The sequence below is a fragment of the Herpailurus yagouaroundi genome, unplaced genomic scaffold (assembly GCF_014898765.1).
Source record: "Herpailurus yagouaroundi ecotype Mexico unplaced genomic scaffold, PumYag 184, whole genome shotgun sequence".
Classification (NCBI taxonomy): Eukaryota; Metazoa; Chordata; class Mammalia; order Carnivora; family Felidae; genus Herpailurus; species Herpailurus yagouaroundi.
Genome location: NW_024412415.1, coordinates 29421277 through 29444633, shown reverse-complemented (window position 1 = coordinate 29444633; position 23357 = coordinate 29421277). Strand labels below are relative to the sequence as shown.

The 23357-nt window shown below is 37.1% G+C and overlaps 1 protein-coding gene and 1 non-coding gene across 13 annotated transcripts in view; both read left to right on the top strand.

The window, feature by feature from the left end:
* Positions 1-23357, top strand: part of CSNK1G1 (casein kinase 1 gamma 1) — a 165384-nt gene that overhangs the window by 47117 nt on the left and 94910 nt on the right. For all 12 annotated transcript variants that reach the window (XR_005795858.1, XM_040492946.1, XM_040492944.1 and 9 more), the window contains exon 2: positions 11092-11488. Coding sequence is in view for 11 of the 12 variants with exons in the window: in XM_040492946.1 (XP_040348880.1) it covers positions 11308-11488 (181 nt within the window). In the remaining variant the exon portion in view is untranslated. The remainder of the gene's footprint in view (positions 1-11091; positions 11489-23357) is intronic.
* On the top strand, positions 20594-20783 carry LOC121042150 (U2 spliceosomal RNA). The gene has a single exon (XR_005796008.1). It is a non-coding gene; the product is annotated as a U2 spliceosomal RNA (small nuclear RNA).

The window sequence follows — 23357 nt, the reverse complement described above, 5'->3', positions numbered from 1 at the left end:
TGAGCTTAAGAAGACTGAAAGCATATCGAGCATCTTTGCAGACCACAATGGCATGAAACTAGATATCAATTACAAGGAAAAATGGAAAATTCAGAAATATGTGGAGATTAAACAACATGCTACTGAAAAATCAATGAGTCAAAGAAGAAATCAGCGTAGTACTGGAAGACCTAGCCAGAGCAATTAGTCAAGGAAAAGAAATCAAAAGGCATCTAAATTGGAAAGGAAGAAGTAAAATTGTCACTGTTTGCAGTTGACCTGATACTATGTATAGAAAACCCTAAAGTCTCTAGAAAAAAACTTTAGAACTAATCAACAAATAGTTGCAGGATGCAAAAATGAATGTACAAAAACCCGCATCTCTCTGCAGTAATGAACTGTCAGAAAGAGGAATTTTTAGGGGTGCCTGGGTGGCACAATCAGTTAAGCGTCTGACTCTTGATTTCAGTTCAGGTCATGATCTCATGGTTCATGAGATGGAGCCCTGCGTCAGGCTCAGAGCTGAGCACAGAGCCTGCTTGGGATTCTCTCTCTCCCTTTCTCTGTTCCCCTCCCCTGCTGTCTCTCTTGCTCTCAAAATAAGTAAGTAAGTAAGTAAGTAAATAAATAAATAAATAAGAGGGATTTTTAAAAGTCCCATTTATAACAGTATGAAAAAGAATAAAATACCTGGTATAAATTTAATCAGGAAGGTGAAACTGAAAACTGTGAGACATTTAAAGAAAGAAATTGAAGAAGACACAAATAAATGGAAAGATATTCCATTCTCATGGATTGGAAGAATTAATATTGTTAAAATGTGCATACTACCCAAAGTGATCTACAGATTCAATGCAATCTGTATCAAAATTCCAATGGCAGTTTTCACAGAAATAGAAAAAGTAATCTTAAAAATTTGTATAGAACCATGAAAGACCCCAAATAGTCTAAACAATCTTGACAAAGAACAAAACCGGAAACATCATACTTTTGGATTCCAAACTGTAATACAGAGTTATAGTAATCAAAGCAATAGGGTATTGGGCTAAAAACAGACACATAGATCAGCGGAACAGAATAGAGATCCCTGAAATAAGCCCATGCATATATGGTCAACTAATTTGTAAGAAAGGAGCCAAGAATGTACAATAGAGAAATGATAGTTTCTTCAGTAAATGGTGATAGAAAAACTGGACCCCTGTCTTACATCACAGAAAACAACTCAAAATTGATGATAGTCTTGAATGTAAGACCTGAAACTGCAAAACTCCTAGAAGAAAACATAGGGGTAAGCATCTTGACATTGGTCCTGACAATGTTTTTTTTTTTTTTTATTAGTTGACAGACTAAGCAAAGGCAACGAAAAGCAAAAATAAACAAGTGGGATTACATCAAACTAATAAGCTTCTGTACAGTAAAGGGAGCCATCAATAAAAGGAAAAGGTAACCTACTGAATGGAGAAAATATTTGCAAATCATATATCTGATAAGTGGTCAATATCTAAAGTATATTAAAAAATCAAGTCAGTCAAAAAAATCTGATTAAAAATGGGCAGAGGAACTGAAAAGACATTTTTCCAAAGAAAACATACAGGTGGCCAACAGGTATATGGAAAGATGCTGGATATTATTAATCCCAGGGAAATGCGAATCAAAACCACAATGAAGTAACACTTCACACCTGTTAAAATGACTGTCGTCAAAATGATAAAAAGTTGGTAAGGATGTGGAAAAAAGGGAACCCTTGTGCACTGTTGGTGGAAATGTAAATTGGTACACCTGCTGTAGGAAACAGTAAGAAAGTTCCTCAAGAAATTAAGAGATAACTTTACCCCCATGTTCGTTGCATCATTATGTGCAATAGCCAAGACATAGAAACAGGCTAAGTGCCCATCAACAGATAAGTGAACAAACAAGATGAAGTGTATGTGTGTAATACACACATACACACATATGCACACACACGATACTATTAATCCATAAAAATAAATAAATACTGCCATTCAGGGCAATGTGAATGGACCTTGAGGGCATTATCCTAATGTAAAAAACCTGAACTCAGAAAAACAGATTGGTGTTGCCTGAGGCAGGGGGCAGGAGGTAGGAGTGGGTGTGGGAAGGGTTGTGAAGGTGGTTAAAAGGTATAGTGGTCCCCCACCTTATCTGCAAGGGATAAGTTCCAAGACCCCCAGTAGATGCCTGAAATCATGGATAGTACTGTGCCCTATATATGCTGTATTTTTTCCTATACATACATACCTCCGATAAAGTTTATCAGTTAGGCACAATAAGAGATTAGCAACAATAGCTGACAGTAATAGAGGTTATGTGAATATGGTTCCTCCTGCCAATCTTACTGTACTGTGTTCACTCTTTTTATTCTTGTGATGATGTGAGATGATCAGGTGCTTACATGATGAGATGAAGTGAATGACATAGGCATTATGACGTAGCCTTAGGCTTCTATTGACCTTCTGATGATATGGCAGAAGGAAGATTATCCCCGCCTAGATGGAAGTTGACCGTTGGTAACCGAAACTATGGCTAAGGGGGACACAGGGAGACTCCTGTACAAACTTCCAATGATAAGATAAATAAGTTTTGGGAATGTAATGTACTGCATGGTGACTATAGTTAACACTGTATTTTATATTTGAGATTGCTAAGAGGGTGATCTTAAAACTGAAAAAATAGGGGCACCTGAGTGTCTCAGTCAGTTAAACGTCTAGCTTCAGCTCAGGTCATGATCTCATGGTTCATGGGTTCGGGCCCCACGTTGGGCTCTGTGCTGACAGCTCAGAGCCTGGAGCCTGCTTCGGATTTTGTGTCTCCCTCTCTCTCTCTGCCCCTCCCCTGCTCATGCTCTGTCTCTGTCTCTCTCTCTCTCTCTCTCTCTCTCTCTCTCTCTCTCAAAACTAAATAAACATTAAAATAAATTAAAAAACTGAAAAAATAATCAGTAGGTGAAAATAGACCGAGCAATGAGGGATAGGGTGGTAAGAATGGGAAACATTTGGGAGACATTAATAATTGGAATTTGTGGAAAAGAGAAACAGTAATACTATTAGGATCTGTAAACACTGTTCTTCCCTTTAATAATAGCACTCCAGTAATGTGGCTAAAAAGTAAATCAATTTTGGTCATTTGTTAGGTTAATTAAAGTGATGTTCTTACTGTGCCTTTTTTTTTTTTTTTAAGCTAAAATGACTTATAAGACTTTCATTTGTCCTTAAATTGTCTTTTAATTTTTTTTTATTGTGTAATTTTTGACATTCTTTTGGCACACACACACATACAAGCACATGCACATATACAGATAGCATTTTTACCGAGTAGTTACTCAATACCTTCTTTAGGTGTGATGCTGCTCTTGAAATTTATTCTGTGTTCTAAATGTGAGGTCAAGCCTGGTCTCATTCTTTGAGGAGCTTACAGTGAGAATTTCGATACCGTTGCATGCGCTCTTGGCCACATGACACAAAGGGAATTTCGCTCTGGGCTCTGAGAAGAATTTTCATCCTTACCAAGAAAAAGATACATGACAAGAAAGTCTTTTGCTTTGCACTTTCTTTTCTGTTTTGGATACTGGTGTGAGAAGTGATATCTGAAGCTGAAACTTGTGACTGAGAGGCCACAAGCCTTAGCACCAAAGCTAGTAGATGAAAGAACAGCAGAAGGGTTTGGTCACTTCAGAGACTCTTTAAGTAAACATACAGTTACCATACGATCCAGCAGTCCTTCACCTCCAAGCAATTTCATCCTAAATTATCTCAGAAAAGAGAGATTGAGATGCCTGTCTCTTGTCTTGACTAACAACAAAGACCATGTGTGTTTGGCTTTAAAGTTTAAGTATGTTACAAGCCTCATTTTGACAGTGCCAATGTATGAGAATCTGAAATAACAACCAGTAATTCAGTGATTTATTTTCTCTTAACAGATTCACAGCTGTAATTCTTTAAACATTGTCTTGTGGTTTTATAGTATGGTTCCAGTTTTTTAGACTTCATGCAGCTTCTCAAAATACTGTTACATAAATCAGTAAACTCACTTTAGGCATTTGATTCATGATAGAAGACCATACCCATCTCTTCCACAAAGCATCTGTTACTGCCTTACAAGAGAGTGACTTTGAGCCAGATGAACTCTTGGTTTGGGATGATTTCTTTTGTATGTTGGCACAGGACAGTTGTTGCTAGAAATGTAAGTTTCTCTCATTTCAGTGTGATAGAATGCTTTAAGATATCTTCTAGAGAAATCTGTGAAGGAAAACTTTTCACTGGCCACAGCTGAGGATAGCCATATTCTTCAACTCTTATCATAAACCAGCAGATATAGCCTCAGTTCCCTACCTACAATTTGATGAATTGGATTTTTTGATTTTACTATTAGCAATAATTCTTTAATCTACTAGAGAGCTCTTAAAATTTCTCAGTCAGGAAAGCCATGTGTATAAACCTGTTTGTATTCACTAAATGAGGCTTAATTGGTGGGGTGATGCCTTCTGGGAAGGGTTAAACCAGTTCCTGAAATGAATTACAACTTTTGATTACAAAGAATACATGGAGTGTTAAAGTTTTTTTTTTTTTTTTTTTTTAAGTTTATTTATTTAATTTGAGAGAAAGCACAAATCGGGGAGGGTCAGAGAGAGAGAAGGAGAGAATCCCAGGTAGGCTCCGCACTGTCAGCCCAGAGCCTGTGCGGACTCAGACTCAGGAAACCGTGAGATCATGACCTCAGCTGAAACCAAGAGTCCAGCACTTAACCAACTGAGCCCTCCAGGTACCCTTGGAGTGTTATACTTTAAAAAATACCTTTCCTCTTAAATTAGGCATGCTTAAATTCAGAGAAACGATAAGAATTAAGCTTCCAAAGGAACTTGCTGGTATGACTCTAAAAATTTGTCATAACATTTACATGTCTAATAAATAAATTGCTAAGTGGTTTATTTACCAGAAAAAGAAACATCTGTTTATTACGTGTATATAATTTCTCTTCCCCCTTTTTAATTTACATATAGTTGACATACAATAAATACTACATTTATTTCAAGTGTATGACATGGCAGTTTAGCAATTATATACATTATGAAATGCTTACCACAATAAGTGTAGTTACCATCTATCACCATATAAACTTACTACAATATTAGTGTCTACATTCCTTATATTGCACTTTTTATCCTTGTGACTTATTTACCCTATAACTGGAATTTTGTACCTCTTAATCTCCTTCCCCTATTTTGCTAATCCCTCTCCCCTGTGGTAACCACCAATTTGTTCTCTGTATTTATGAGTCTTTTTTTGTTGTTCATTTGTTCATTTGTTTTGTTTTTTAGATTCCACATATAAGTGAAATCATATGGTATTGTCTTTGATTTATTTCACGTAGCATAATAGCATCTCAGTCCATACATGTCACAAAATGGCAAGATTCCATTCTTTTTAATGGCTGAGTAGTATTTGATTTGCACACACACACACACACACACACACACACACACACACACACATCTTCTTTATTCATTCATCTATCGATGGACACTAAGGTTGCTTCCATATCTTGGCTATTGTAAGTAATGCTACAGTAAATATAAGAGTGCATATATCTTTTTTTGAGAGAGAGAGGGAGGGAAGATCCAAAGAGGGCTCTGTGCTGACATTAGCAAGCCCGGTGGGGGGCTTGAACTCATGAACTGTGAGGTCATGACCTGAGCTGAAGTCAGATGTTCAACCCACTGAGCCACCCAGGTGCCCCATATATCATTTTGAATTAGTGTTTTTGTTTTCTTTAGGTAAACAGCCAGTAGTGGAATTACTGGGTTATATGGTATTTCTGGTTTTTTTTTTTTAGGAATCTCCATTCTGTTTTTCAGAGTTGCTACGTCCATTTACATTCTCACCAACAGTGCAGAGGGGTTTCTTTTTCTCCACATTGTTGCCAATACTTCTTTCTTTTTTTTTTTTTAAGATTTTATTTTTAAGTAATCTCTACACCCAACATGGGACTTGAACTCAGAGCCCCAGTATCAAGAGTTGCATGCTTTACTGACAGAGCCATCCAGACGTCCCATTTCTTGTCTTTTTTTTTTTTTTCTAAGTTTATTTATTTATTTATTTTTAAATTTTTTTTTTGAGCGTTTATTTATTTTTGGGACAGAGAGAGACAGAGCATGAACGGGGGAGGGGCACAGAGAGAGGGAGACACAGAATCGGAAACAGGCTCCAGGCTCCGAGCCATCAGCCCAGAGCCTGACGCGGGGCTCGAACTCGCGGACCGCGAGATCGTGACCTGGCTGAAGTCGGACGCTTAACCGACTGCGCCACCCAGGCGCCCCTATTTATTTTTGAAACAGAGGGAGACAGAGCACAAGCAGGGAAGGGGCAGAGGGAGAGAGAGAGAATCCCAAGCAGGCTCTGCAGTTTCAGTGCAGAGCCCAAAGCAGGGCTTGATCCCAAGAACTGCAAGATCATGACCTGAGCTGAAATCAAGAGTCAGAAACTTAACTGAGCCATCCAGGTGCCCCTCTTGTCTTTTTGGTACTAGGTATTCTGACTGGTGTGAGGTTGATATCTCATTGTGGTTTTGATTTGCATTTCCCTGATGATTAGTGATTTGAGCATCTTTTCATATGTCTTTGTCTTTGGAAAAATGTCTATTTAGGCCTTCTGTCCATTTTTTAATCAGGTTATTTGGGTTTTTGGTGTTGATTTGTGTGAGTTCCTTATATATTTTGGATATTAACCTTTACCATATATATTATTTGTAAATATCTTCTCTCATTCAGTAAATTGCCTTTTTGTTCTTTTGATGGTTTCCTTTGCTGTGCAGAAGCTTTTTAGTTTAGTCCCAGTAGTTTATTTTTACTTTGTTTCCTTTGCTTAAGGAGACAGATCCAAAAAAATACTGCTAAGGCTGATATCCAAAAGTTTACTGCCTGTGGTTCTTTTTTAGGAGTTCTAACTAAGGTTTCAGGTCTTACACTTAGATCTTTAATCTGATTTGAGTTGATTTTGTATATGGTGCAAGAAAGTGGAATTCCCCTCCCCGCTTTTTATACTGTTAAAAAAAAAAAAAAAAGAGGACAAATCATATAGTTTGTCTTTTACTGCTATCTTTGGAAGTCATTTTTTATTTTTATTTAAAAAAAAATTTTTTTAACATTTATTTATTTTTGAGAGACAGAGACAGAGCGTGAGTGGGGGAGGGGCAGAGAGAGAGGGAGACACAGAATCCGAAGCAGGCTCCAGGCTCCGAGCTGCCAGCACAGAGCCCGATGTGGGACTCGAACTCACAAACCGTGAGGTCATGACCTGAGCCAAAGTCAGATGCTCCACCGACTGAGCCACCCAGGTGCCCCTGGAAGTCATTTTTTAAAAATAAGGTTAAGGTATGGGGCGCCTGGGTGGCTCAGTCAGTTGGGAATCTGATTATTGATTTCACCTCAAGTCATGATCTTGCGGTTCGTGGGATCAAGCCCCACATTGGGCTCTATGCTGACAGCATGGAGCCTGCTTCAGATTCTCTCTCTCCCTCTCTCTCTCTGGCCCTCCCCAACTTGCACTTGCTCTCTAACTCTCTCAAAATAAACAAGCATGAAAAAAAATTTTAAATAAAAACAAACTTAAGGTATAATTTTTATTTTCATGTTTACTTATTTTTGAAAAAGAGAGAGGGAAGGTCAGAAAGAGGGAGACAGGATATCCAAAGCAGGCTCGGCGCTGACAGCAGAGAGCCTGATGTGGGGCTTGAACATGCAAACTGTGAGATTATGACCTGTGCCAAAGTTGGATGCTTAACCAACTGAGCCACCCAGGCACCCTGGTTAAAGTATAATTTAATGTTTACCTTGGATGTTCTGTTAGACCTGGTTCTTGACCTCTTTTTCATATGTTATCTGCTAGTAACTAAAAATAAATGATTTAATAATATCTTTGTGAAATGGAAATCCTAACTAGCCTGTCTTAACACTAATGGATTGAAATGAAAGAATACTAGCTTCTTTTCTAGATGAATTCTAAACGTATGGCTAATCAGGATTCTATTTACATGTATTATTTTGTGTAAATATTTGGTTATATTGTTGAAAATCTGTTTTTTGTTGAGCAAGACCATCATAATTGTTAGTATTTATTAAGTACCAATTACATATAAGAAACTAAAGAAGATAGGACAAGAGCCCTAATTTCAAAGGCTTATAATCAAATTGAATACTAGAGTATATCAATATAATCTGTTGCATACTGAGTGGCAAATATATACACTGTATACACAGGGGTGCTCCAAGTGTTAATGATGAATTGGTTATGAAAGATTTCGCAGTGGGCATAGGATGTGAGTCAGGCCTAAAATAAGAAGAGTTATGAAGCCATTCTAGTGTAAGGGCCAACAATGGGTACACCTTGTGTTTATGCAGTAACTTTTTTTTTTCTAATTAAAAAAACATTTGTTTCTTTTAAGAAGCCTCCACTCCCAGTGCAGAGCCCAAAGCAGGGCTTGAACTCACAATCCTGAGATCAAGACCTAAGATGAGATCAAGAGTTGAAGAGCTGGGAGTTTAACTGACAGAGCCATCTAAGTGGCCCTGTAATAACCTTTTTTTTTTTTTTAATTTTTTTTCAACGTTTTTTATTTATTTTTGGGATAGAGAGAGACAGAGCATGAATGGGGGAGGGGCAGAGAGAGAGGGAGACACAGAATCGGAAACAGGCTCCAGGCTCTGAGCCATCAGCCCAGAGCCTGACGCGGGGCTCGAACTCACGGACCGTGAGATCGTGACCTGGCTGAAGTCGGACGCTTAACCGACTGCGCCACCCAGGCGCCCCTGTAATAACCTTTTAATACAAGAATTTAATTAAGGAGTTTATATTTAAGGGATTAGAGAGAAGATATTTACAAGTGATATATCTGGTAAGGATTAATATCCAAAATACATAGGAATTCACACAAATCAACACCAAACAACCAATAACCTGATTAAAAAATGACAAGCTAAAGAGTTTGTATTTGGGAAGTAGAATATAGTTTTGAACAGTGGGTAGTGAAAAATAAACAGGATTTTTAAAAATTTAATTGTTCAGTTAGTTTGGTTTCTTAAATGAGAGATGCCATATAACAGTAGTATTAAATATTATTCATGTTTCATAATTATAGATTAGACCATGCTCATGTTCCATGATAGATTAGAAAATTGATATCTTAAATGTAAGTTTTTTTCCATGTTTGTGGGAGGTAAAGTGATTCTTCTGGGGTACAGGCAGGTGTTAAAAACATCCTTTTCCCAGCTGAACACGAATCTTTGTGCAGGTTTCTAACCTGGGAAGTGCTGTATGTTTTTCTAATACATACATGCAAGTATATATGGTTACTGAGGGCTATATGTGATTACTCCACCTAATGTTTCATGAGTTTAAGTGCAATGGAGAAAGTTAATGACAAGCATTATAAAAATAACCTACATCTGTTAGAGTGAACACATATGAAAAATAAGAGCAGTAGACAAGGTGGTAGTACAGTTTTCCAAATCTTATAAATGAAGCTATTATAGTAGTAATAATTTATAAAAATGTGGGAGTTAGTCGAATGCTCAAAATTGCCTGGATAGGCTAAGACACATCTTTTTCCTGCCTTCAAAGAAATTTATAACATAAGGGAAGAAAGAATAGCTTGACAGTTTCTCATACATAGACACATGCTCGCACCAGTTGAGATAGGGCTGTCTAAAACATCTTAAGTTTTATTTCCCTTCTCTTACTAATATTGTTGGAGGGACTTTTGGTAAACAACAAAGATAATTGGAAGATATCGGATACAATTGCAAAAAAGAGAAAAATGAGAGAAGTATAAACTCAAAATGTTGTTCAAGTAAGAAACCCAGTAATTGCTGACCTTCTCATTACCCTGATTTTGTCTTAAACAGAATATACATTATGAATGTGGATGTATTGTTTCCCAAATTCAGAGAAATGTATCTTATTGATAATTAGCTTTGTTAAAGCCTAAAGTCATAATACACTTTTAGTAATACAAGGAAAACAGACAAAAAAAGATGAACATAAACAGTTTATTTTAATTGTTTGAAGTAAATAGATTTTATCTTGGATAATATGCGCATTTGTACCGTCAGCTCACAGGTTTGTCCCTGTGCCTGTACTCAGAAATTAAAGATGTCCATGAGAAGCTTGCAGTATAGACATTTTGCTTTATTGTATATATGCAGTAACAACCAAGCAGTTGTCCTAATTCTCTTTTTCCTTAAAATTTCAAGGAAAATATTTAATGAAAGTAAAACATAAGCATGTGTTTTGTATGTGATTGGTGATAACAGAATTTTGTTGTTGTTAAAGATTACCTGTTTTATGAAAAATAGCATCAGAATTATCTCATTTTAAACTTTTGTCTTGGGCTTAGTCTTGAATTGTAACAAAGGAGAGTTCTGATAGGGATTGATTCTACTTAAGATTTTTTTGTTTCTCAGCTTTATTTTTATTTTGTTGTTGTGCTTCATGACTCTGTCACTGTATACTCAGTCTGCAGTGAAAAGTAAACCAAGAGTTGAGTTTTACAAAGCTTTAGTCTAGAACTGCTTAGTACCACCAGGGTTTTGGAAAGTCTTTTACACAAGTAGTCTGTGTCAATCAATAACTTGTTTTGGGTTATTTTGTTGCCCTCAGTGCTTGATAAATGGTGGAGATGGAGGAGGGGGACACTGAGTAGCTTCATTTCTCACAGGTTCTGTCCAAAGTTAAAGGAAGAGCTTTTAATTGTCTTCAGTTTATTTAACTAGGCTTAATCTATCTTTCTGTTACCCAGTGATGAAAAACGGAGCAAACAGCTTCCTTTTGGGTCATATGTACAATACTAGAAGACAGCATTTTCTATTAACGACTTGTGTGTTCCCTTAGCTGCCATGGTCTGCAGCCTACTGAGCTTATGTTATCAGATAAATAACTAGTCCAGATGGCTAAACTGTTGGAGGATATAAAATCAAGACCCATTTCAGGAAGCTATCCACTTTGTTCATTTTTGGATAGGATCCATTCTAATTAGTGGTAACTTTCTGGATTTGTTTTAAAATTTAACTTATAACTGTATATTTTCTTGATTTTTACCCAGGTTACAAAATACCCTCCTATGCTTGAGATCCACAGACTACGTGTCCTACGAGAACGAATCAGTTGTTCATCTCCTGGAAATACATTAGAAACATAAATATGGTGCCAAAAGATTTCCTTACCTTTCTCTGACTACAGTTTATTTGGACATACTTTTGTATTGAAGAGAGGTACACAGACTGAGGCTACTTGTGCAGAGACTCTGTCGTGTAGGATCATGGACCATCCTAGTAGAGAGAAGGATGAAAGACAACGGACAACTAAACCCATGGCACAAAGGAGTGCACACTGTACCCGACCGTCTGGCTCCTCAACATCCTCTGGGGTTCTTATGGTGGGACCCAACTTCAGGGTTGGCAAGAAGATAGGGTGTGGGAACTTCGGAGAGCTCAGATTAGGTAAGAACTTGTTTATATCAGCCGCTTCCACAACCACCAACAGCTATAATTAGCTTTTGTGTGTTTCAAGACAAGAAGTTTATGATTTTATGAGAAATTCTCCTAAGGAGGACCTGTTCATATAAACAATAAAGAATTTGTGAAGGGGACTGGTCATTATCAGTTAGAGTTGTATCCAAGGTTCCTCTCTGTTTGTGTGTGATAGGTTCTTAAATTTACCACCAGTTCTGAGATTTTATGATGTAGGGAGATCTGTGTACAGATATCAGTAAAAATAAAAATTATGATTTAGCTGTTCTGAGAGGTAGAGCCCTAAATTCTGTTTAACAAATTTCCAGGTCACCTAGATATTGTTGGTCCTTGGGCCACACTCTGAGAAGGGAGTAAGGCCTTGCTTCAATTCAGACTGATAAGGGAAGAGTAGAGTAGATTCTTAGTAACATGCAGACTCAGTCTGTAAGGACATACATCCTGTTGAGAGAGGCTTTCCAACTGATGCTATGTTTGCATTTCTTCCTGGAAATCCTGACATCAGGATTGAGCTAGAACTCCAGGGAGAAATTATGCAATTTTATTTCCCAACCCAGGAAATGGATTTTTAAATTTCAAGTGTGAATATGTGAGTGAGATAATGAAAAACAACAGAATAAAGCAGAAATTGAGAAGAAGATACAGTAGGTACATAGAAACTTTTCTATGGCTCTCCCTGAGGGAATTAGGAAGAGAAAATGAAAGATATAAATACATGAAGTTGGACATCAGTGTGGAGAATGTGAAGAGGTCGCCTTTTAGGCTAAAGTATTTGCTTTTTCTCCATAGCCGTTTTGGGTATGGATTAATATGAAGACCTGTTGTAAGGGACTGTAGCCCTTGGGGGAACAGAAGTGTGGGAGCATAAGATAATTATTGTTTGCTAACTCTAATACTAATCTGCAAAAGAAGAAGGAAAAATAATCTTGTGTCTAATCCCCCATAGATTCAGGAAAGAGTCAGTACACTAGCCACAGATCACTGGGTGCAGAATTGAATTTAAGGATGCTGACAGTGAATTTATTTTTACCAGTGGAAGGCCAGCAGCCTGGAATTTTAAGACCTGACTAGTGTAATGGAAGGCTCTTTATATTTAGTGATGGTCGGGTTAGCAAAGCCAGCAGATGCTGCTGAGAATAGGAGTAAGATGTGTAATTTCACACTGTTTGAATTCCTAGCAACTACTGAGTTGTTTTAGAACCTAGTTTCTTGAATATTCATTTATGTAATGGATTGACTTTGCTCTAACATCACAGTAGTAAGTTGGAATTAAATAGATTGTGACATGAACATCCACGGAATTACTGCTGAGAGGCAGTGTATGATGCATATAAATTCTTGCATTCTCAAAAGGTCACAAAATTGTTTTATTTCTCTAAAGGTGAAGAAAAACTGTAGTCAATGAAAACTAGAAATCTGTCTAATTACTTAAGTCTGGATTTGTATTATACGATCTTTAAGTTTACATGGGATTAGAAACACTTACTGAATTAAAAGGATAAATTGTAGCCCATGTGTATTTCGGAGTAGTAGAGTGTTCTGTTTTATTTCCTCCCATGAATTTAGGATAATTTTGGTAGTTCTCATTTTGGCTTGCCTTGTAGTCAGTGGAAAGGCTTTTCTTTCTTTTGAAGTGATTTTAGTCTTATGTGCTTACCAGGTTTTCATTAGCTCTGGGGCCATATTGTCAGGACATTGTATCTAGGAATATTTTAATCAATAGAAATGAGAAAAGGTACTTCCAGAATCGTTTGACATCTTCCTAACAGGATGGGTATGCTATATACTCCCTTCCATTGCACTTTTGCTGTGACATTAGTAAGTAGGAGGTTGTGTGACCAACAGGAGATGTAAACTAGGAAATTCCAAATTCAAGGCAGGGGCAGATGGGCCTTCACCAAGGCTTCCACCTACAAGGCCATGCTTTCTTCTCCAAATTCATTTCTTTCTCTAGCCATACTGTCTCTGGCCCCTCAAGCAGCCAAATGCATTTCTGCTTCAGAGCTTTTCACTTAGAGTTCCTTCTACTACAGAATTCTGCCCCCAAATTTTGCTTAGGTGGTTGCTCCTTATCCTTTAGGCTTCAACTTCTGTTACCTTCTCAGAGAAACCTTCAGTGATTTCTCCCTAGCCTCCATTTAAAATGGCATATTTCTCTCCTAGCCGTATTCTATCCTATCAAACTATTTTATTCATCACATGGATGAATACCTGATATGATTTATTTGTATTTGTTTACCTGTTAATTGTCTCTCCTTAGTTGAATATAAGCCCCTTGTAGGGTGGGCTTTATACCATTCTTTATGTATTACTGTTGTTAATTTGTGGGATGGATAGCCAGATGAATAGGAAGAGAGGAAAAAACATGACCTTCTTCAGGCTCCTGGTATGTGGGGGTGATGGTAGGTAGTAGTCTTAGTACCACTGGATTTAGGTAGAACTCTGGATTCTAGATAGAGAAAAAAAATAATGTAATGATTAGTACATTTTTGTTCTCTGCAAATCTGTTTCCACCCATCATCCATTTAACAAACATTGCTTGAGTAATTACTGTCTTTCTAGACTTTGGGTAAGGTAGCATAACAAAATTAGTTTCTGTCCTTAAGAATCTCAGTTTCATAGGGTGCCTGGATGGCTCAGTTGGTTGAGCATGTAACTCTTGATTTTGCCTGAGGTCATGATCTCAAGATTTGTGAGTTTGAGCCCAGCCTTGGGCTCTGCACTGACAGTGTGGAGCCTACTTGTGATTCTCTCTCTCCTCCTCTTTCTTTCTGCCCCTTCCCTTCTCTCTCTCTCTCTCTCTCTCTCTCTCTCTCTCTCTCAAAAATAAATAGGGGCACCTGGATGGCTCAGTTGGTTAAGTGTCTGACTTCAGCTCAGGTCATGATCTCACAGTTCGTGGGTTCAAGCTCCACATCCTGCTCTGTGCAGACCACTTGGAGCCTGGAGCCTGCTTCGGATTCTGTGTCTCCCTCTCTGCCCCTCCCCTGCTCACGCTCTGTCTCTCTCTCTCTCAAAAATAAATAAACATTAAAAAAATAATAAAATAAATAAGCTTAAAAAACACTTTCAAAAAATCTGTCTCACAGTTTAGCAGTAGAAAGAAAAACAAATATGAAGTGATAAGTATTTCAATAGATTGTATAAAAACTACATTGGCAGAGGTTAATAAAGGTTTCAGAGAGGAAGTATTATTTGATAGTAGGATAGGATTTCCGCTGGTGGGCACAAGGAAGCAGGGCTCTCCAATATTAGGAGCACAAAATATTATCAGCAGCAACTAGTTGTACATGACTGAGTTATTGGATGTGAAGTAAAAGAGAAGTAATAAGTACCATTAAGTGGGTTGGGACCAGACTGTGAAGTGTTTGGATGGTATTAAAACATTTGGACTTTATCCTGTAGGCAGTGGAGTAGACTCACCAAGGACTTTACCACAGAAGAGTGACGGATCTGGTTTGTATTCTATAGAAAGATAATTCAGGTAGTTTTAAGATTAGATCAGATAAGAAAGAGATTGACATCTTGTGGATTTTGCTCTATTGTAGTACTTGTCACATTGTATTATCTTGCTGCATCTCTCTGCCTCCGGATGAGCTCAATGGTAGTACTTTGCTTCATTAATCTTTATATTCTTAGCTCCTTTTTACTGTTTATGGCATATAATGTGTACTTAAGAAATGTTTAATGGGTACTTAAGAAATGTTTGTTTGCCTTTAGAGTCTAAGTCAGAAATGGGTGGGACTGCCTTAGCTCTTAGCTCTGCAAATGACAGTGAGATTGAGAGGAAGAGATGAATGAGGGAAAAATTTCAGAAGTAGGCTGTAGGCCAGATTTGACCAACCAGTTATTTGAGGGGAAGGTTTCCAATACCGCTGAGTTTGCCAGCTTGGAGAGACCAAGTAAATGTGAAAGCTGTGATCTCACAAGCTGTGAGATCATGACCTGAACCAAAGTCGGACACTCAACCAACTGAGCCCCCAGGTGCCCCAAAAAAAATTTTTAAAGGAAAATTTTTAAAGAGAAAATAACATGTCTCTTGCCAAAGTTTTCTAATTTTTCTTGACACGTTTCTCAAAGATAACCACTAATTTCATTTAATTAATTTAATTTTTTAGAATTTAAAAATGTATATCAGGACATATTTTAGAAATGCAGTCAAGAGGTGCCTGGGGTGGCTCAGTCGTTGAAGCATCCGACTTCAGCTCAGGTCATGATCTCAGGGTTCGTGGGCTCAAGCCCCACGTCTGGCTCTTTGCTGATGGCTTGGAGCCTGGGACCTTCCTCCGATTCTGTGTCTTGCACTCTCTCTGCCCCTTCCCTGCTTGCACTCTGTCTCTCAAAAATAAACATGAAAAAAAAATTTTTTTTAAAAAGGAAATACAGTCAAACTGTACTATAAACCTGCTTTTATCACTTAATATAGCAGGAACTTCTAATTTAAAAAATAGATCATTCATTTTTAATGTCTGTAGTTAATTCAGTAATTTATTTAGTCAATATATATATGTATAAATTGTGTTTTTTCATATTATAAATAATACTATACTGAACATCCTTGTAGATGCTTGTAGTACATCCCATCTTCATAGTACAAATTTGGCTGATTATTTTCTTAGGATAAATCCTGGAAGTGTACACTCTGAGTCAAGGGATATACATACTTTCAATTTTATTACATATTATAAATTTGCCTCCTAGAAAGGTGGTTTCTCTTTACTTTCTGCCTCTCTGTGCATGTGTGTGCTTAAATGGTTCTTTCTCTACCCCTTCAAAAACCTTGAACTAAATTATTGAAAATATTTTCATCTATGGTAGTCTGATAAGGGAAAATGGTATCTTGTTAAATGTGTATAGGTTCATGGGTAAAATTAAATATCTTTTTTAAGTAAACTCCATCCCTAACATGGGACTCCAACTCACAACCCCAAGATCAAGAGTTGCATGCTCTACCAACTGAGCCAGCCACATGCCCCAAGTTAAACATCTTCACACGTTGATTTATATTTCTTCTTTTAAGAGTTACTTCTTTGTGGCCTTTGTCTGCTTCTCAATGGAAAGATTATTTCTATGGAGTCTTATATGTGTACATTGATTGCCTTAGTAGATAAGGGAATTTTGAAGATTCAAGAAAGGAAGATTGATGAAGAATGATTGTGAATAAAAGCTAGGAGGACATGATGGAGTAGACACAGATCTGCAAGTTGTTTTTTATTAAATGAGAAACATGGAGGCTAATTTGAGGACTTTTTTTTTTTTTTTTTTTTTTGAAGTTTTGAGTATTCTGCTGAACCTGGTCTGGAAAGAATCATGTAAACATTAAGATGTAAATGATTCTGTTCCTCCACAATTAAGAAAATGTTGTCTACATTTAATGTAGTCTAGTAATAATGGCTTGTTTTTCTTTAGTTGCAAGAATAAGGAGATGATATTTCTTTTACATTCTAATGGGTATGTACTTTATATTTATGGCAGACCCCTGAGACTCTACAATCTTGCATATAATTTTAATAATCTTCATATTACCCTTGTGAAATAGAACATTGTTAGAAAATCTTTTTACTTGCAAATAAAAAAATGGAAGCATAAAGAACTGATTTTTTTTTTTGCTCTTTTTCGTCTTTGTTATCTGATGAAATCGCTAAAGTATGTTAGCACAGAAGGTAAATTGGCTAAGGGTAGCAGCTTATCCTTTGACACACTCCTCCCTGACTTCTAAAATAAGATACTTACTTCTGTGTCTAAAGTAGGGTGTACATGACAACTTCTCTGCATATTGTTGTTTTCTTACCTGTCACTAATGACCTTAAATTGGAATTTGTAACTTCAGCTTTTACCAGCAAGTTCTGTGTTTGGCAGTTGTGATCATTAACAGTTTACAGATTCTAAAGCACTTGGTTTCATTTTGTGTCCCACAAAGTCTCAGAGCCTTTATTTTGCACTGTGAGGGAATGAGAAAGGAAGAGTGAGGAGACAGGATTCTGTCACCTATATATTAAGTTTTCAGTAAGATTTTATTTACAAGATACTATTCTCCGTTAAAATTTTTTGAATATCATTCATCTGAAAGAATATAGGCTTAAGATAAAATTTAAGTGTTTATTCTCTAGATGAAAGTGAAGGCATTGTATAATCAAATGTTACTTTTTTATTCATAGTTTCTAGTAAATCTTATCATTTGAACAAATAGAACAAAGTCTGTATCAGCCAAAAACCATGCCAAGCAGCGAAACATTAACACTGATTATAAGGTGCTTTTACAACATTGTTAAGGTTTTCCTATATATTTGCAAATTTATAGGGTCTTTGGATGGAACAAACTAAAACAAGTTTAGAAGTCGTGTCATTACTTTCTTTCTTAAAAGTAAGAGTCCTGGGGCGCCTGGGTGGCGCAGTCGGTTAAGCGTCCGACTTCAGCCAGGTCACGATCTCGCGGTCCGTGAGTTCGAGCCCCGCGTCGGGCTCTGGGCTGATGGCTCAGAGCCTGGAGCCTGTTTCTGATTCTGTGTCTCCCTCTCTCTCTGCCCCTCCCCCGTTCATGCTCTGTCTCTCTCTGTCCCAAAAAAATAAATAAATGTTAAAAAAAATTTTTTTTTAAAAAAAAGTAAGAGTCCTGAAGTCATATTGCCTTTCCAGGTTTTATTTTTTTCCTCTATAAGATGAGAGTAGAAATAATACCTAATTTAACAGATGTGTTGTGAAGATAAAATCCAGGTAATGCATATAATCATTTAAGACAGTGGTTGGTACATAGTGAGCATTTAATTTGTACACATAATACAGATATTCTTGATTAAAAAAAAATTTTTTTAAGTTAATTTGAGAGACACAGAACGCAAGTGGGGGAGGGGCAGAGAGAGAATCCCAAGCAGGCTCCCTCTGTCAGTGCACAGAGCCCATCGCAGGGGTTGAACCCACGAAACTGCGAGATCATGACCTGAGCTGAAACTGAGTAGGATGCTTAACTGACTGAGCCCCCCGGGTGCCCTATAATACACATATTGTTTAAACTTTTGTTTTAATTTTTCCCAACTTTGTATGAAGATGATTTTCAAAATTTTACTAAAAAGTAAAAAAAACCAGGTTGGCGATTATCCATAATACACTGTTACCTCAATTTACCAGTTAATGTTTTTTCCAGATGCTTTATATCTTTGGAGGTATGTTTGTGAACATTGGTGTGAGAGTGTGTGTGTGAGAGAGAGAGTGTGTGTGAGAGAGAGAGTGTGTGTTTGAACCATTTAAAAGGAAGTTGTAAAACTGACAAAATACTTCGCTAAGGGATGTTTATATTCCCACTTAACAGTTGTATAATAGAATATATTCTTTGTTTTGCTTCTACAGTATGTTGTGGAGGGACTTAATTTAAAATTGTGATTCCAGGGGTGCTTGGGTGGCTCAGTCGGTTAAGTGTCTGGCTCTTCGTTTTGTCTCAGGTCGTGATCTCTAGGTTGGTGAGTTCGAGCCCTGAGTAGGGCTTCTGCTGAAGGTGTGGAGCCTACTTGGGATTCTCTCTCTCTCCCTCTCTCTGTCCCTCCTCCACTCTTTCTCTCTCAAAAATAAATAAATATTTAAAAACATTAAAATTCTGATTCCAGAAATAATGTGTTTTAACTTTCTTGAAAAATCACAAATAAGTATAAAATTCTTGTTCCTAGTAGTATCATAGCTTAAATTTCTTTTAGAATTACATTCTGTTGGTTTTAACTCCAGGAGTTTGTTAAAGCACTTTAACAGAGCTTAAGGAAGAATTTTTTTTTTTTCCTCAGCACGGTCTATCAAAAACTGGTAGGAATCAACCACTTTATTTTTAAGTTTTATTTATTTTTATTTTTTCATTTTTTAAAGTTTGTATTTAAATTTAGTTAACATATAGTTGTAGTATTGGTTTCCTGAGTAGAATTTAATGATTCATTGCATATATTATACCCAGAGCTCATCAAGCAAGTGCCCTCCTTAGTACCCATCACCCATTTAGCCCTTTAACCACATTCGCTGACACACAGTCCGTATCACATTAATATGGTAATTTTAGAGTGTCACAGATAAGATTCTTGCAGGATTATGCATTGGTATCTTGGCTAGTTTATCAGGAGAATTTAATGGTGAAATTGCCAGGATTGCTAAAAGCCATCTGGAATTGTGTGAGCAGTACTATGAAGCAAAGATGATTTGGGATTTATTATGAGGAGAGTTTAGAATCAATATTTACATGATGTCATCATGCATCCTAAGGAGAAAACTGCCTGAACTTGTACTTTTCCAAAAAGTCTAGGTTAATCCAGTTTTTTCCTGAGTTGGGGTTACTAGGGCAAGAGAATGCTTATAGATACTTACTTACTTCCTTATTTATTTAGTGTTTTATTTATTTTTGAGAGAGTACAAGCAGGGGAGGGGCAGAGAGAGAGGGACAGGATCTGAAGTGGACTCTGAAGTAGACTCTGTGCTGATGGCAGTGAGCCTGATGTGGGGCTTGAACTCATGAACTGTGAGATGATGACCTGAGCTGAAGTCAGATGCTCAACCCAACTGAGCTGCACAGGTGCCCCTAGATAATCTATTTTTTATAATTTAATTTTTTATTTTAACTTTATTTTTTAAGTAATCTCTATACCCAGTGTGGGGTTTGAACTCACAACTCTGAGATCAAGAGTCGCATGCTTTACTGACAGTCAGCCAACACCCTTTTATAATTTAATTTTTTTAATGTTTGTCTGTTTTTGAGATAGTGTGAGAGAGGGGTAGAGGTAGAGGAGGACAGAGGATCTGATGTGGGTCTTGAACTCACCAACTGTGAGATCATGTCCGGAGCTGAAGTCAGATGCTTAAACGACTGAGCCACCCAGGTGCCCTATAATAATTTTAATGAAAATAACCATATGGCATAGGTAGTAAAGTCCTGATCTCTACAGGCAAGCATTTCCACTCTTTTAACCATGTCCTCTAGATGCTTCCTTTTTTTAAGTGTTATTGAATATTGGTTTTCATTTTTCTTGTGTACACCATCCCAGTCACTCCCCCATGTTCTCCCTGTATACTTACATCATATACTTTATTAAACCATTTTTCTACACAGTCACTTCTTGGTCTCTTGGCTAAGATCAAGTATAGTATCTGTTCTTATTAGTTTAATATCTGATATGTCCTGTATCCGAGGACAGTAAGTTAAATGTTTTTTAAAGCAGGGAGATGGAATAGGTGCTTGCCCCATTCACTCTGTGCATCAACGTGGTATTACAGTACCTCCAAGAATGGTGCACCCCCTCTGGGGCTAAAGCACACACAGACACACACACACACACACACACCGGGTTTTTTTTACATTTATAGTTGTATGGTTGTGAAAATATTGTTCACAACTGAGCTATGAGAGCACTTTTATGTACATCCCCATGTCCCTTCGGTCAGAATTAAAAATTACTGATACTTGGGGTGCCTGGGTGGCTCAGTCTTTTCTAATTAAAAGACATAATATCCTTCTGGGAATGGATCATGAGAGAAGAGGTCCAAATTGTTATTAAACAAAAGCATCTATACTTAACCTGAAAACAAAGTTAAGAAAACAATTCTGTTTACAATACTATCAAAATAGAATAAATTTAACAAAATGAGTGTAAAATTTATGCTCTGAAAACTATAAAATGTTAAAAGAAATTAAAGACCTAAATACATGGAAAGACCTTCATATTTAGGGATCAAACTTAATATTGTTAAGATGGTAGTACTCCCCAAACTGATCTACAGATTTAACACAATCCCTGTCAGAATTCTAGCTGGGCTTCTTTGTAGAAATTGACAGGCTGATCGTAAAATTCATATGTAGTTGCAAGATGCCCAGAAGAGCCAAAACATTATTGAAAAACAAGAATAAAGTTGAATGACTCACACTTTTTTATTTCAAAACTTACTACAAAGCAACAGTGATCTAATGCCAGTGGTACTGGCATTATAATAGACATAATAGATTGAAGAATCATCTGTGATCCATTGCTTTTTGACCAGTATGCCAAGACCATTCAATGGAGAACTATATTTTTTCAATAAATACTCTTAGGACAACTGAATACTCACATGCAAAGGATTTGATTTGAACCTGGACCTCATACCATATTCAAAAATTAATCCAAAGTGGATCAAAGAACTAAATGTAAGAGCCCAAACTATAAATCTCTTAGACGATAAGTCTAAATCTTCACACCCTCAGATTTGGCAGTGGATTCCTAGTTAAGAACAAAAGCACAAACAACAAAAGAACAAATATTAATAACATATTAGACTGTTTTAGCTGATGACCAAATTCAAATAATTGACAATCCATGGTTTTAGTTTTTCTAGAATCACTTGCTTCTAGAACCACTTTGAACTCTTTTCATAGTTGTATTTTTTCACTTTCAATCCTTTTACTGTTGAAAGGACCAAGTAGACTTTTCTTCCTGAGTGGCTTGAATGTCTGACTGGTATAGCCTTCTCCTTGTCCATGGATCTCCATTTGGTCTTCTGATTTGCCACATTTATATTGCAGAAGTCTTCAAATACCAAGTCATCTGCCTGTTCTGAAAAAGTACTTCACATCTATTAGAGATTCATAATGAAATTTTTTTTAATAAAAAAGTTTTTTTAATGTTTATTTTTGAGAGAGAGAGACAGAGCATGAGTGGGGGAGGGGCAGAGAGAGAGACAGACAGACACAGGATCTGAAGCAGGCTCCAGGCACTGAGGTTTCAGCACAGATCCTGACCCAGGGCTTGAACTCACGAACCATGAGATCATGACATGAGCTGAAGTCGGATGCTTAACTGACTGAGCCACCCAGGAGCCTCTTTAATGAAATATTTTTTAGGAAAATATAATACCTGGGATTTGCTTCAAAATAATTTAGTTACTGAAATTGGGTGAGGTTACATGGGGTAATAATTATAAAACTTTAAAACTTTACATAATAATTAAATTCAAAAAATAAAGTACTTTAGTATTTTTCTGCTGCAGAATATCATGCTTTCTGGAGTGATTCATTCCAATTTTTTTTTCTCACCACTCTGATATAGAAAGTTTTACGCATTTGCTTAGTAAAGCAGAGGCCTCTGTAAGTACTTCATAGGCTCCCCTTCTTGAAACGGGATATATGGGTCTTTCTTTGATCCCATTTATAAATCCCGTCCCACCCTTTTATCTCACCCTACTAAGCCTTATTCCAGATTTTGAGCCATTAGAGAACCCCTCATTTTTCTTACTATCAAATCAAAAGTCAATGAAGTTAGGCCAATCACTGACTCAAATTGAGATCATTGAAACTGCTTTCCAGAAGGTTTTGATTAAAAATTTTTTTCATGTGCATGTTTTTTTAAAGTTTTTACTTAAATTCCAGTTTGTTAGCATACAGTGCATTATTAGTTTCAGGTTACAATATAGTGATTTAAACACTTCCATAAAATACCCAGTGCTCATCACAGCAAGTGCTCTCCTTAATCCTCATCACCTATTTTACCCATCCCTACCCACCCACCTCCCCTCTGGTAACCAACAATTTGTTCTGTAGTTAAGAGTCTTTCCAAAAAAAAAGTGAGGGGGGGTGGGGGACACTTGGGTGGCTCTGTCAGTTGAGTGTCCAACTCTTGATTTCGGCTTAGGTCATGATCTCAGGGTCATGGGATTGAGTCCTGTGTCAAGCCCCTATTCCACAATGGGTGTGGAGCTTGCTTGAAATTCTCATTCCTTTTCTTTCTCTCCCCCTCTTGTCCTCTTCCCCAGTCATGCTCACTCTCTCTCACTGTCTCTCTAAAATTAAAAAAAAAAGTTTGATTCTTGGTTTGCCTCCCTCTTTTTTACCCCATTTGTTCAT